This window comes from Apostichopus japonicus, chromosome 7, assembly GCF_037975245.1.
Source record: "Apostichopus japonicus isolate 1M-3 chromosome 7, ASM3797524v1, whole genome shotgun sequence".
Taxonomy (NCBI): domain Eukaryota; kingdom Metazoa; phylum Echinodermata; class Holothuroidea; order Aspidochirotida; family Stichopodidae; genus Apostichopus; species Apostichopus japonicus.
This window is the reverse complement of record NC_092567.1, coordinates 13,762,620-13,778,634: the sequence shown is the minus strand read 5'-3', so window position 1 is coordinate 13,778,634 and position 16,015 is coordinate 13,762,620. Positions and strand designations below refer to the sequence as shown.

Genomic DNA, 16,015 nt, shown 5'->3' with positions numbered 1-16,015 from the left:
TTTAAGACGATAGTCAATTATATTCATATCGTAGCTGAGGGGTCTACGGAATTGGAAAGATGTATAAATTTGTTCACGTGATAAAATAATGTTTCCTCGTAGGACCGGGAGACAAGGCTGCTCCATCGTGTTCCGGTTTGAGTTACGTGTGAAATCATCTAAGAAATAATTCCCATACCTATTTACGTACGTCCTGCCGTGTTAGAAACTATTCCATTCACGTATGGAACATGCGCCTAAAGGTTCTTGGCTTCTTGGATAAAATCTGGTTTACTTTCGGCATCTTTTCATCTCAAAATGTCTGATTCCGAAGACCCTTGTAGTTCTTACTCGTGTTTGTTTAGTAAAAGACTGTGTAGTGCGGCACAACATGAGGTCCTAACCTTTGTCGCTAGGTTCTTCTTCAGTAATCTTCGGAGGGTAAAGAGTTTTGTGAGTAAATTCTTTTCTAATTGTGCAATGGTTCCTCTTTTGTCTATTGATGTTTCCATGCTGTGCTCATCAATTTTATTGGAAAATCAAACCCTGCCATTTAAAGATCAAACAAATGAGAAGATTTCTTAAACTCTTGACTGACAATGAAATATCAACAAATGAGATTTGCTTTGTGTAATTAGACGTGCAACGATTTCATTTTGAGTGATATCTTGAAATCTTTTTTTTTTCGCTAAATACTGTGTAGAGTTGTCTTTGATGTATGTCATTTGCTGGTCTAGCTATTTCAAGATATTAAGCTTTTTAAAGAATTTAAGTTATCTGTTTGGCTCAGTATTTTCAATTTGGACGGGGTAGAGGGGCAGACCCACTGCTGTGGATGATACCACGCACTAATTCTATTTGCTTCTGTATTTCCGCATGTAATTGGGTCTCGTTTACGCCTTATGTTTATCGATTACTCCTTTTATAAAACTTTTTTTTTAATAATAACTGGCCTGAAGGCTATCGCAAGTATTAATCCAATCAACATGAAGCTAGAAGATGAGTTTTATTTATAAACAAATTTACATAACATTACCAGTTATCTTGCATTATCTACTGAACTACTCCTGGGAAAAGTGGCTAACATCCATGATCCAATGCAGTATCTGTCCTTTTAATTAGAATGGCGATATTTGTGACTAGAAAACCCTCATCATGACATCACAGTCAAAATGTTGACGGGTTTGGACTGGATCAATGACTTGAACTAATAAGGGTGTATTATCAGCACAGTGAACCCTCGCTAGTTTTCCTTGCTAAGGGTTAGGAGTGATTTGTTTTATAGTACCAAAACGTATTTAAGTGTCAGAGCCTGCTATACTCTTGAACATGCTGATTATGAAACTTAGAGTATATAATGTTAAATCTAAACTAAATATAAATACCAACCACGTAAACCTGTGTTTGCTAGTAAACCTCTCATTGGTACACAGGACGTGCAGGGGTTTATGGTTGTTTTGGGGAGTGGTATGACCCCTCGGATTCTGGTATAGGGTATTTATTTGAAAGACATCTCTATAGAAGTACTTTCTAAGAATACTGTCTGCAATGTGACGGAAACATCAAAATAAACGGTATGTGTGCAGCACATATCGCCCTAAGTTGTTCTGACAGCGTCAATCTTCTGCAATTAGTACATCACTGCAGAAGTGGTCGTTTTGGCGAGAATTTACCTCATGTTTCTCTGGCACCCCAGGGTTACCCTCTTAGAATTGCCATTTTTACCCTGCGGCGAGTGATTGAGTGATAACACTTCCGAAAGCAGGTTCAAGTAACAATGTTAATACTTCCTGACGGTTTGAGGCTCATATATAGCGTCCTGGAGAGGGGGAGTAAGGTAGATTTTAGATGACGCCGTTTATGATTTTCACACATGTATTGTTGATGTTGTAACACATATTTATATTAAACTACCAGTAGTCAGCTGGGCCAAGTTCATAAATAGTTAAAATATCACACAGGATTACCTCTGCAAGAAGGCTTGTTCTCCGTGTGTCTTTAAATAAGTTTTGTAAATGGTATATACGTATCAGTCTGTATATCAATCAGCACACACATCTAATGTCGGATAAAGTGTTAGTTTAATCACTTTTAACCGATGAGGTTATTGAAAAAAGCTTGGAATTTCATTATATGAAACAGGTAATTATCAAATCATAGCAATTCAAAAGATCTTGATCTTCTTGTTAAAACGGCAGAGACAATTTTTGTTTCAGAATATACATTTATGACACAAACTTTTAGTTGTATGTCATCCATAGTAACTGATGATCCATTGGTCAGACTGTCTGTAAAGGTACAGTCATAAATATGACTCCCTTCAGACAGTAGCCATGTTTGCTTTAACTGCATTACGTCCAATGTCTTAGTACTGACATGTAAGATTCAGATGTTTGTCATATGCTCCAATTCAGGGATAATATTTTCATTTTCCTTCTGTCAAGTCTGCAAGAATAGTCGATTCTCTTGCAATTTGCATATAGTATTTCAGTATACCAAGGTTGTAGCATTCCATGTTTCATACTGCAAGAAACGTCATAGAATAGTCTCCTATCGAAGTACTACGATGGAATGAATACGCCGTATCAGCCGTTCATAAAACCCAAAAATAACCTCCGCCCGTGGAAAGGCCATTTCACGCACATCATAAGTGTCAGAAAATTCTAAATCCGTTAAAATAGAGTCAATTTAAATACCCCTATGGGTGTTCGGCTTTTCTTGAAACCGTCTTGACCACGACTCAGCGGCCATCCGTATCTAAGATCACCGCAAATTGTCAATATCTATTTGCCTTGCTGCACGACCGTAAAGATGTCACCTTCAGCATTCATTTGATTTGCTTTAATATCGTTCGAAGTCAATGTCTGAAAATTCTTCCATGTCGTGGCAAATCTTATTTAGCATTTTCTTTATCGGATTTCAGTGTGATAAAAAAAAACGAAGAACTTAAGTCTCCGTTGAAAGATGATGTTAGGCAGCATATTATTCTTTAAGTGGCCTACGTCATAATCCAGCTATAAAAAAGAAGAAATAAGTTATGCTTTTATAGCTCTTTCATCATATTCAGCTTTAATAAATATGAAAGATCTGAAATGCTTAGTAAAGGCTAATTTAACGATAACGTGGCTCCCCAGTGGAGACCTAACTGTTCATGTTAATCCTATCATATAACTCAACCAAACCATGTTCATTCTACCCATGGGCGGCAATCCTGGGGGGGGGGAGGGGGGATATATCCCCCATGAAAATGGGTGGAGGGGATGTAATACACCATATCCCCCCACCAAATGCCAGGGATAAGAATTTTTTCATGCCTACATTTATGCATCATCGTGAATGTACGGCTCTTTTTTAGCTTCATTTCTCGCCTACAATAAACGCAGTGCGATCTTTTCAAATAAACCGTCTTTATAAAGCAAGAATAGTTGACTGTAGGCTTCATTGGCCCTATAACAACAAATGTATTATTGCGCCCACGGTATTGATATAGTACATATATGCACCCTCATAGTATTCATATAGGCCCTATAGTAGGCCTACACACGTACATGTTCCCTCGATCAGCTCAGAATCTCATGTTACCAGGGTAATGCTTCATACACGTTTCACCCGGATGCCTTAGCAATCGGTACCTAGGAATGTAACTATGTGTAATTGTGTATTGCATGTGTATAGGCATATAATGGCCTGCATGAGGCCATTTTCTTCATCGAATAATATAAAAGAGCTCTCGAACATTCTAACGTAGCGCCTGAAACAAGATTGACAGGGGCAATTTTCCCAAAATAACACCCGAAATTTAAAAAAAAAAGTATTTTGGATCCTGATTATGAGATATTTCGGACATGATATCCCTATTTTAAAGTTGGGTATATGCCGCTTGGAAACCTCGGGAAGTGCCGTTTCCGGCCATCTGGAGGGTTTGTAAATCCCAAAATTTTCTTGTACGCTTCGCGCCAACCGATGGTGGCGCTACGCTTAGATAGTACTCTAGAGTACGGATCGCCGCCCATGGTTCTACCTAGTACATATGGACAAAAAAGAACACTAGCTGTGAGATTCGACATCACGTGGAAATTTGCAATGCACTGTAAACATCTTTCTTGAGAAAATAAAAGTCTCTCTTCCAATTGAAGTTTGTGTTGAATCTGATGAATGTTATCAAATTAGTACAGAGATCTAAATTGGTTAGGAGCAGATGTTTAAGGAATATTTGTCCAAAGCTAATAGTGAAATGCAATCTGCGCTGATAGAAGAGATATATAAGGTTAAACAACATATCAAAATGAATTAGTAACTCAAGGTATCCTCCTAGGTTCTTTAGTTGCTTTTACCAGGATCCCAAATCGGTGATAGGTTGGGCCGTATTGGTCTGTATGCCGGTATTACCCTAAACGCACATAGTTGTCCTATAGTAATAATCAACACTTTGGGGGTATGAGATTGGTACAGGAAATAGCAGAACCACGGCATTCCTGTTGTCGGATTGAAGACTAAAAAGAAAAATGTTAGAACTACCGTAACTTCAAGGATATTTCAATCTTTGTACTCTTATTGAATTGGTAAAAGGTTTAATGTTTGCAAAGATTTCGTAAAATGTCCAGAATGTAACACGTTTTGTTTATTAATGAATGAGGGAATGTTACCTCTTAAATGTATTTCATTAACTTTCAACAATGACGATAATCACATCGAACATCGAGGGGCTATACGGTATCATAACGCACCTGGCAAGCGATGTGTAAACAAGCAGGTTTACTTCCCAAATTTATCAAAAGGGAAATTTACACTCTTTCTCCCTTAATTAAATAAAAACTCTCTCCTTTTACGAAAGAGAGATAGAGGTACTCGATAAATTCACCGCATTCCTCAAGTTTGTGAATGTTTCCTCTTTTAGACGAAAACCATCCCTGACAAAAGCTTGATTATAATTGAACATGATAGACGTTAAGGGACACCGCAGGCAAAGTAAATGATTTCACAGATACTGGCAGTGTTGAGAGGTAAACTTCAAAGCAGTTCACTTCATAACAGCACGAAAACCCCCTTGCTTCTCGATGGGCAAACTTTCGTGCCTGGAAATTTAAGTCTACCTCTAAATTTATCAGAGTTTGTTTCAAGGTTCGCGACAATTTTGTTGTTTGCTTCTTATGAAAACTACGCAGTTAAAGGTGCATTACGATATCACGAGAAGAACATTAAAATTAAAATAAAAACTCTACCGAAAAAAAGGTCGAAGCAGTGATTTGGGATGAATTTGTTATGATATCCTTTTATGATACGATATGATGAGAATTCAGTTTATTAGCTCCTCTACAAGGAATTATTAGAAAGTAATTAAAGCAATATATCAATGTAATAAATGTTTTTGAAACATTGTTTAAATATCGAGTGGCAGACAAAAACAAAATTGCTCGTCGATCAACAGTCAATTTGTTAGAAAGATCCAAGAGAGCGTCTTCATTTTATAAAGTTTAATGCAGAGTATATGTGGTTGGTTTTATAGCAACAATAACGAGCTGCTTTTTAAAGGGGATATCCCGTAGGCAGACGGTGTGACACTTATAGAATATAGAAATATTCTACACTACTAGGTGGAAAACCCACCCCAATATTTCATTCCTTAACTCTCTTCCGCATGAGCTTTATTTTAGTTTAGGGTAATATATTCAAATATAAGGAACATTATTCCTTGTAAACGAAATCGACCGAAAGGATGTCTGTCGTCACGTCATCTTTGTTTTTACTCGAGTGACGACGCAGTGTAAATGCTGTTGAGAAATATAAACCCATTCTACCCGAAAGAATATGTTCAAAGCAAGTACTTTGGGACCTTGTAAAGAAAAATGAAATGAAAATGAAATAAAGAAGCTTACTTTAAAGAGAGTTTTTACTTTAAAACAACATTGGAATGATGAACCAATTCCGTATACGCGTATGAGTTTTATTAATTGGATCTATGAAGATGTGGGTTATGCTTGGTAGTGGATACTTAGATGCTGCTTTCTTTTGGGTGACCACTTTCATACAGACAAAGAAATACCACTCTCTTTCAAACCAGCTGTTTATGATATTTCATTGTTTCGGCAATACTCCAATCTATCGAGTGATTGCAATTAATCAAACTGCAGGGAAAAGTGCCGGAGAATCCTTCACTAAATTAAGATTAATTCATTAGTATGGCTTGGTTTAATTCTATTCTAAGTTTGTCGCCCAGACACTTTATATTCACATGAAGAAAGTTAATCGGAAATGTTCTAAATTACCGAGCAGTCTTGTAATAATGTCAATTACAGCCAGGCTACACACCTGCATAGTGATGACGGTCAGTCTCAGATAACATCCATAATAATCGATTTCAACACGTATAATGGTATCTAATTGCACACTGTTTCTTTAAATATTGCGGCGTTCTATAGGGTGAACAGGCAGCCTGCTATCTTAAACCTGAGAAAACAGACCTTAAGTCCAGGGCTTCTTATTGACTCGTATATGTACCCGGGGTTGTACTCTATAGTGCAAGATCATAGAATGACTTTCCGTCAAACCAAACTTAGTGCAAGTTGATGTATAAAGTCGAGTAAATAAGCGGTGACGGGCTTAACAGGGGTTAGTAGGGAGTTTACAGGGGTGGGTAATGTTGTTGCAAGAGAGAACTACTTTGTTGCATGCTCAGAGATGACATAAGCTATTCACTGACCATTCATGTGAGCATGTGTGATATGATGCAAGTATAGTTTCATAGTGTGTTAATGCACAGTACACATTCTACGGTTGAGCTTCGAATACACACATGTAGCTGCTTACAAGTTCACGTGCACTTATGTTGATGTTTTCTTTGATATAGTGACTATATGCATTGTTAAGTTTGCCTTCATTGACCTTTAACCCTTGCATGCCTCATCGCTTTTCAACCGCCACCGCTTCTCCTTCATTTCTCTCCCACTGCTGCAGAGGTAGACGAGTGTATTGATGACCAAAGCTGTGAAGAAAATGCCGTATGTATGCATACCCAAAGGTCCTACAGGTGTTCCTGTAAAGATGGTTACAGTCGACAAGGCACTTCCTGTATAGGTAGGCAATATCGATTGATCAATCAGTTCGATCGATTCATCGAGTTTAATATTCAAGGAAGTTGCCATAGTGATCCCAGAGGCGATTCGGGCGGTAGGTGATATGCATGGGTAATTATTGACAGTGCATGCAGGTCCACTGTGTTCTGGAAACATTTATATCAGGATATATTAACCTATGATGTCATTGACGTCAATAATCTCTATATAGCACTCTAATATAGAACTCAAACTATCAAAGTCTTGATAGTTTGAAAAAATCAGTTAAATCGTCTTATCAAACATTGCTAGTACTTTTACGCAGTTTATTGACAGCTTCAAATAAACAACATGATGAAATGAATTCAAACTTAGCTGTTTTTCTCATTTCCCACTTTTCGTATTCTCCTATTTGGACGATTTCAAATAAAGTAGTAACGCAGATTTAAGGCCTACAATTTTTTTTAAATTTTTTATTGATAGACAGCTTTAATAACATGACTAAATAATAAATTTAAAAAATATCATGAATTAATTTAAATTATTCATCTATAGAAGCTATTATTAAAGTAGTAAAACGATGCATCTCAAATAATAACTGTTTCTTCGGACGCCGTGGTGAAAGATGATCTTAAATCCTTCAATTGAGTATTGCTGCAGTTAGTGAAGACAAACGTCATCATTGTTGAATGTCCTTGTGTGCATGAATGTGTATATACGAGGACATTGGCTCACATCCTTGGTAATTATCTAGTTTTTCCCAAGTCCTGTTTAAATAGTTTCAATAAGTCAACGCGCTAAGGCTTTCATACAACAGGTTGGCTCACTATTTATATTTTTAGATCACAAAAGATAACGCATTGGTTACATAAAACCGCTATATGATTTCACTCTTATTTGCTCAAAATATGGTTTAAATTGATAAACATACGTCAAAGAAATTCAGACTAAAAAGTGACTTACTAACGACTACGTTTTGTTTAGAAAATTAGAAAGTAGTATCGAATATTTATCGAAATCAACAGCAAACTTGCTTAATAATATCGAATACTTGAATGCCAGTTTTAATTAATCCTATATAGTAAACGATGTATACACTTAAACCAAAACCCGATAACGTAAATACCTTAAAACCTCATTGAAAACATATACACAATGCGCGTGCGCCAACTGTACTTATTTAAATTTCATACCTTAAAAGCTAAATTTACAGCAAAGTGCCACAGGAACAGACCAATATGCAAGCAACACAGACATTCAGTAAGAGCATATTTTATGTATAATTTTCATGTATTCCTATCATTCCCAACAACAAAAATGTAGATAAATCAAACACGGAATGCTTGTTTTTATTGGATAACAAAAATGATTTATGGAAGAAGATCTATCGTCTTTTTTTGGGTCAAAGAACAAGGTTTTACATTCTGATTCTACAGCTTTCACCCGACCTGTACCGTTGGTGCAGAAAGAGCTTCAATTGAAGGACTGTCGTTTCATTTACCTTTAGCCTTTATTATTCACAGACTGGACAATCGTACCTGGACTATAACAAGTAGGCGCGATAACCAACAATTACCTTTACCTGTATATTCATCTGACATCTTTGAAAATGATCTTGTACCGGTCTACTAGTTTATGTGACCACTGTGTTTTTTTTCGACAGATGTCGACGAATGTCAAATTAAAAATGGCGGCTGTGTTCACACGTGCAACAATCTACCAGGTACCTATGAGTGTTCCTGTTACCCTGGTTTCCAGCTACATTCAGAAGGGAAGGACTGTATTGGTAAGAAAGTTCAAACTTCGGTTGAAATAATAACTGCGTGGGGTGACTTGGATCCTCCTCACGAGGTGTAAATGTTGAGACCGATAAAGAGGTCAATATTGTGTTAGGTCGTCTAGACTGCTGCCTTCTTCCTGATGGTTTGGTTAAAGTCAAGCTCACAACAGGAGAGAAAATCAAAGTAACTATACTGAATACATCAAAGTTTGCTACTTTTTTTTACAGAATTGTCACAACGAACGGTATTTCGACATTTTTAAATTGATCTTAATTCATTGTTGGCTCGATGCATTTTAACATTCTTACATTGCTGTCACTAAATGTCGGTTTCTATTAGCTAATGTCCAAAAAGTTTGGTATTACGAAGAACATTGAGTGTAAAACTTAGCTTTAAATCAGGAGTTCCCTGACTGGGGTGCATGAACCCCCAGGGGATTCGTGAGTCCATCCCAGGGGTTTGTAAGACGTTTCTGAAAGTCATAACTAGAGTTCTTTTTGTTGAGCGACATCTGATATGTCATATAATTTAGTACTGTACAAAAGTCGTACCTATCGACAAACTCTTTTCGCGTTCTATATACGCATATGTTGCCATATGTAGTACCCTACCATGCTATCTTATACTTGATCTTTTACGAAGCACTCTTATGGGTATTAAAGTATAATAATGACTCAGATCGTGTCTCGAAAAGTTGGGGGTTCGTGGACAACTCTGACATCCACAGGGGTTCGGGGAGGGGGGGGGGGATAAAGTTAGGGAAACCCTGCTTTAAATAGATTAGAAATTTCATTGTGAGAGAGTATTTCTAGATTTTTGTTTTCATTCTTTACATTGTGGATAATGTAGATGATCTCCGAGTAGAAGATGATGGCAACAAGCCGTTAAGGCGTTGATTATCATAAATTATAGATATGGTTTATTACTGGATTAATTGACTGGTCAATTCCCTTCGTCGTGGAAAATTATGAATGTCCTCAATGGCTCTGAGCGATGTTTTCGGAGGTGGAATCACATGTTGTGAATTTTACTAGTGGCGACTCATCATGTTGGATGATAGTTATTATATTGCAAGTGCAGAATTTTATTTGACTTGCTATTTTTGCACATTTGTTTAGGTCGTGAAGATTAACATTATTAATTTGATTAACATATTGATTAACATATATATTAAATATATATATATGTATATATATTAATATATTTGTATGTATATATATATATTAATATATATACATATATATATATTTATATATATATACATATATATATATATACATATATATTAATATATATATACAAATATATATTTAATATATATGTTATATATATAAATATATATATATATATGTAAAAATATTAATATTTATGTATGTATATATATATATATGTATATATATATATATATATATATATATATATATATATATATATACACATATTAATATATATACATATATATATATTTATATATATATATATATATATATATATATATCACTTTCGGTGATCATGCACTGAAGAAGAGCTAGTTTTGCTCGAAAGCTCTGCAAAAACCAAACATTGGCTGTTTTACTGCCAATAACTTACCTAATTCAATTATTGTATCTCACTCGAGATCCAGCCTTTCTCTAAATGCAGCATAGTTGTTTAACAGTTTTTCCGTATTTCCGTATTCTATATATATATATATATATATATATATATATATATATATATATATATATATATATATATATCATATTGCTTGTTGCTATAGTGTATACACATATGTTAATATACATAATTCTATGTCACCATGTGATTAGTCGTGCGGCAATCGCTCCTATGTATATGATTTTCAGCCAAACATTCCCATATCGATTATTTTCATTTACCACCTCATTTGCTCAAATTGCATCAACTGTCACCTTTAGATCGTCACCAATGCTTTTAATGAGCTTGTTAATAACTAAAAAACACACCCATTATCATAACATAACTTGATAGTCTAAAGAATTGTGTCGCAAGTTCATCCAATTAGGATGGTTCATTCATATTACCTTAGTTTTAGGATATGCCTGCCATAGCTTAAGTGCCTGGGTGACGAAATTTGAATAATTGTCTGAAGTTAATCAAGTTTCACGTGTCGCAAAAGTCACGGGGGAGTATAGTAAATTAATCAGTATTAATGTAAGTAACACTAATGCAAATTGCTGGAAACTGGGGACTGATTGACAGCAATCTGTGGTCATTCCTTGGGTTGAGTATGAAAATGTCAGGTATTGCATAATTCGGGAGTCCACCGAAATTGCACACCTGTTGACGAAAAATAAATCTATTTACGTATTATATTTGTTATATTTTGATCTTTAGATATTGATGAATGTGCCAGTGGGGATCACCTATGCGAAGAATGTGTGAACACAATTGGTAGCTATGAGTGCAGATGTAGAGATGGTTACTATCTAGATGCAGATGGATGCACATGCTCCAGTAAGTTACATTGGTTAAAGTGTAGTGTATGGACTAACATGACTGACTTAATGTGTGGATATCACATTAAGAGTCACATCAATGGAATGAGCCTCGGTATGCTTTTGTCTGTTTTCCAATAGAGAATAACATACTCATTGAGACCGTGTATCACCGCAATGGTACTTGTTCCATACCCCGTACCTCACTCTACTTGTTTTTCTATGTTTTTGTGGCTCCACCGTCGTCGCACTGGTTTTCGATTAATTATGAGGTATTGTGAAGAAGAGCAGTTTGGTTGATTTACAAACATTTACAAATAAACTGAAGGTATCCATACCGCTCTTCCTTTTACAGTATAGATACCTCTGTGGTGAAGTATTGATATACTCTTGCCGGACGCTATGATAAGTATGAATTCATTTATTTACCGAAGTTGCAACTACGTTTTCGGTTTGTCATTAAGAATGATATATTTGACCAGTCATTTGTTGTTTACTCCACCAGGTGATCCAGGCTGCCACAACCCAGACCTAGGTTGCGCTCATTACTGTGTGGATACAGGCAATGATCAGAGTATATGTCTATGCAGAGAAGGTTACCAACTTTCATTCGACAAAAAGCAATGTATTCGTAAGTATAAAGCCATTTATCAATGCATTACAAGAACTTGCCAACATATTTCAAAAGATTCTTAAATCACTAATGCTTGTGAAGCTGTAGAGCTACCCGTTTAGCTATCTGCTTTTTGAAGTAGACCTAATTATTCAAGTATATAAAAGACTCGCAATCTCCCCCATATGGTCTACTCACGTAGGTTAAGAACCTGAACAAGTCAATGTTGTAAACTATAATGGTAAGATGCTCAGATCAGTGGCTACTTCTTTGAGTCAGGATGTCTGGATCGATTTTGCCTCTTCTATTTGGAGACTGACTGATTTACAGAGTGATTCATACATATACTATGTAGGTCAGTTATCACCAATGATTCTTTGAGTAACTTACCTTCGGGTCATTCACTACAAGGTATTCTTCCTCTTGTTTTGTGTGTCATGCACTTAACCCAATTTTCATGCTGCGAGATTTCTGTCTTGATTATCCACGATTGTACGGCAAACACAAGTGTTGATCACTGAGTCTGTGAGACGAAATAATTATCGTCTGCTGTGGTTTCCCAGACTATGGGAGCTTGTTAGATGCATTCTCTGTAAAGATGATGATGATGATGATGATGATGATGATGATGATGATGATGATGATGATGATGATGATGATGATGATGATGATGATGATGATGATGATGATGATGATGATGATGATGATGATGATGATGATGATGATGATGATGATGATGATGATGATGATGATGATGATGATGATGATGATGATGATGATGATGATGATGATGATGATGATGATCATGATGATGATGATGATGATGATCATGATCATGATGATGATGATGATGATGATGATCATGATGATCATGATCATGATCATGATGATCATGATCATGATGATGATGATGATGATGATGATGATGATGATGATGATGATGATGATGATGATGATGATGATGATGATGATGATGATGATGATGATGATGATCATGATGATCATGATGATGATGATGATCATGATGATGATGATGATCATGATGATCATGATGATGATGATGATGATCATGATCATGATGATCATGATCATGATCATGATCATGATCATGATGATGATCATGATGATCATGATGATCATGATGATGATCATGATCATGATCATGATGATCATGATGATCATGATGATCATGATCATGATCATGATGACACTGATGATCAAGAATGTTCTGCATGCAAACTAAAATATAAAAAACTGAGCTTACATTAAAATAAAATTAAAGTAAGACACCGATGACATATTAAACTTAAAGTCAAAACTCTACAAAATATACAGTGGTATCGAAACCTTTATTGTATGCGTATTACCTTTTTTAATCATCCATACTGTTAGGACAATGACTAGCGTTGTTACAGAGTTTAACTTGTCAAACAGTTCTCAAACCTTGTGGAAAAAATCATACCACTCATCATGTTTTTATTAAGGTAATAGAAACATATGTTCTTTAACCATACTTGATATATGAACATTTCGTTTAATTACTGATCACAGTTAGATTAACAAACTGAAATGATGATACATCTTCTCTTGTAAGAGTATGATTTTGGTCTTTTACAGAAACGTGTGCTCATTTCAATGGCGGTTGTCAGCACATCTGTACAGACTCTCCGATTGGGAACCTGTGTAGCTGCCACCAAAAGTATAACCTCCATCAGGACAGGAAAACCTGTGTAGGTAGGAGTCTGCTTGGTGCTCCCATTACATAAGACATCTAATATGTGTAGTTAGTCGTATGTTTGATGCTCCCATAATGTAAGACTAGTGTAGTTAGGAGGCTCCTATGTGCTTCCGTAAGATAAGACATGTAACCAGTGTAGTTAGTAGTCTGTTTGATACTCCCATAATGTAAGACAAGTGTAGTTAGGAGGCTCCTGTGTGCTTCCATAGTATAGGACATATAACCAGTGTAGGTAGTAGTCTGTTTGATGCTCCCATAATGTAAGAATAGTGTAGTTAGGAGGCTCCTATGTGCTTCCATAGTATAGGACATATAACCAGTGTAGGTAGTAGTCTGTTTGATGCTCCCATAATGTAAGAATAGTATAGTTAGGAGGCTCCTATGTGCTTCCATAGTATAAGACATATAACCAGTGTAGTTAGTCGTATGTTTGATGCTCCCATAATGTAAGAATAGTGTAGTTAGGAGGCTCCTATGTGCTTCCATCGTATAAGACATATAACCAGTGTAGGTAGTCGTCTGTTTGATGCTCCCATAATGTAAGACTAGTGTAGTTAGGAGGCTCCTGTGTGCTTCCGTAGTATAAGACATATAACCAGTGTAGGTAGTCGTCTGTTTGATACTCCCATAATGTAAGAATAGTGTAGTTAGGAGGCTCCTATGTGCTTCCATAGTATAAGACATATAACCAGTGTGGGTAGTCGTCTGTTTGATGCTCCCATAATGTAAGAATAGTTTAGTTAGGAGGCTCCTATGTGCTTCCATAGTATAGGACATATAACCAGTGTAGGTAGTCGTCTGTTTGATACTCCCATAATGTAAGACTAGTGTGGTTAGGAGGCTCCTAGGTGCTTCCATAACATAAGACATATAACCAGTGTAGTTAGTAGTCTGTTTGATGCTCCCATAATGTAAGACAAGTGTAGTAAGGTGTCTTCTTTGTGTTTCCATTACATAAGACATGTAACCAGTGTAGGCAGTCGTCTGTTTAATGCTCCCATATAATGTAAGACTAGTGGTTACTTGCCTTAGGCAAGTAACCTATTCTGCCAAGTTGACGCGTGTGTAAATGTGACGTGAGCTTGTAAATACAATAAGATAAAAAAAAGTACATAGTGGCTGAACATCACATAGATACTTGGTATGTGGATTTGTCTTAGTGAGTTTCAGTGAGGCTTATTGAAATTGGTGGATGTCAAATGCCGTTTAAGCTCAAAGTCTTTAAAGCTTGAATGAACGACACGCGGAAGTAGATTCACTTTAGTGAGTACAAAGACCCTGTCGTGATATGTGGAGGTCAAAGGTTCTCGGAGGTGAACAGAGGTCAAAATCTGACGTACACAATAACTCCAATATTAAAAATTTGAATGAACTATATAGTTGGTATATATTTGGTATCCACCTTGATGTCCAAGTGAATTCTTGTTTTCTTAAGTGAGGTCGAAAGTCTGTTGAGGTTAACAAAGTTTTGGCTCTGAAAATCCTTTCAGTACAAATCAAAAAGCTTTTGTAAACTTCATAATTAAAACGTAGATCCACATTAATGAGGCAAGACGTACTTTTGTTATCGAATCAAAGATTATCTTAGGTCTGGTGATTACAATATCTCGTTCTTTGATGTACACTCACCTTAATCAAATGTCGCTGCTTGAAACTCTTGTGAAAATGTGAACAAACGTTGCGAAAAATACCGAACCCAAAGCTTGAATGACTTTCATACATGTATATAGATCCATCCTGTTGAGTAGCAGAATCATAGGGTTCCCATGTGGAGGTCAAATCTCGACTGAGGTCGACCTCTGATAACCTTTAAAACATAATTTCCAAAGCATAGTATTTAGATCCCCTTAGTAATCAAAGAACCTTATTGGTTTGTGTTTATATCAAAAGTCATTTCAGATCAAAATAGGTCAAAGAGTAAAGACCTTGTAAACATTATAAATTGGAAGTAAAGCTAGGATGAGCTTTAGAGTTTATATGTAGGCCAACTAGTGTGTATAAATATCTTGCTGGTGAGAATGGTCAAAACTCTGAAACTCTTGTGTTGTTTCGTATAAACCTTTTTGCTTTTGGTCTTAGGTTTGGTTGTATAGGGGGCGCAGTTTCTGTATCTGTGTTGCTTCTATATGTGACGTGGCGTTACGGCACATAGCGAGTAATTATTGAGATTGATAATCGTAACTGAATCAAAGATCATGATCGATAAGCAGTAATTACATATCATTATAACCTTACGATATAACAGTTTAATCTAACGATATAACGATGTGACAGTATAACCTAACCATAATCAGTATAACCTATTAGATTAACCTAACGATATAACAGTATAACCTAACGATATAACAGTATAACCTAACGATGTAACAGTATACACTGAAAACTTAAATTGGTTC

General features: G+C 36.0%; 1 protein-coding gene across 4 annotated transcripts in view; it reads left to right on the top strand.

The window, feature by feature from the left end:
* LOC139969391 (signal peptide, CUB and EGF-like domain-containing protein 3) overlaps positions 1-16,015 on the top strand; it is a 109,801-nt gene that overhangs the window by 60,981 nt on the left and 32,805 nt on the right. For all 4 annotated transcript variants that reach the window (XM_071974306.1, XM_071974308.1, XM_071974309.1 and 1 more), the window contains 5 exons: positions 6,934-7,053; positions 8,695-8,817; positions 11,168-11,287; positions 11,774-11,899; positions 13,499-13,615. In XM_071974306.1, the coding sequence (XP_071830407.1) occupies positions 6,934-7,053; positions 8,695-8,817; positions 11,168-11,287; positions 11,774-11,899; positions 13,499-13,615 (606 nt within the window). The remainder of the gene's footprint in view (positions 1-6,933; positions 7,054-8,694; positions 8,818-11,167; positions 11,288-11,773; positions 11,900-13,498; positions 13,616-16,015) is intronic.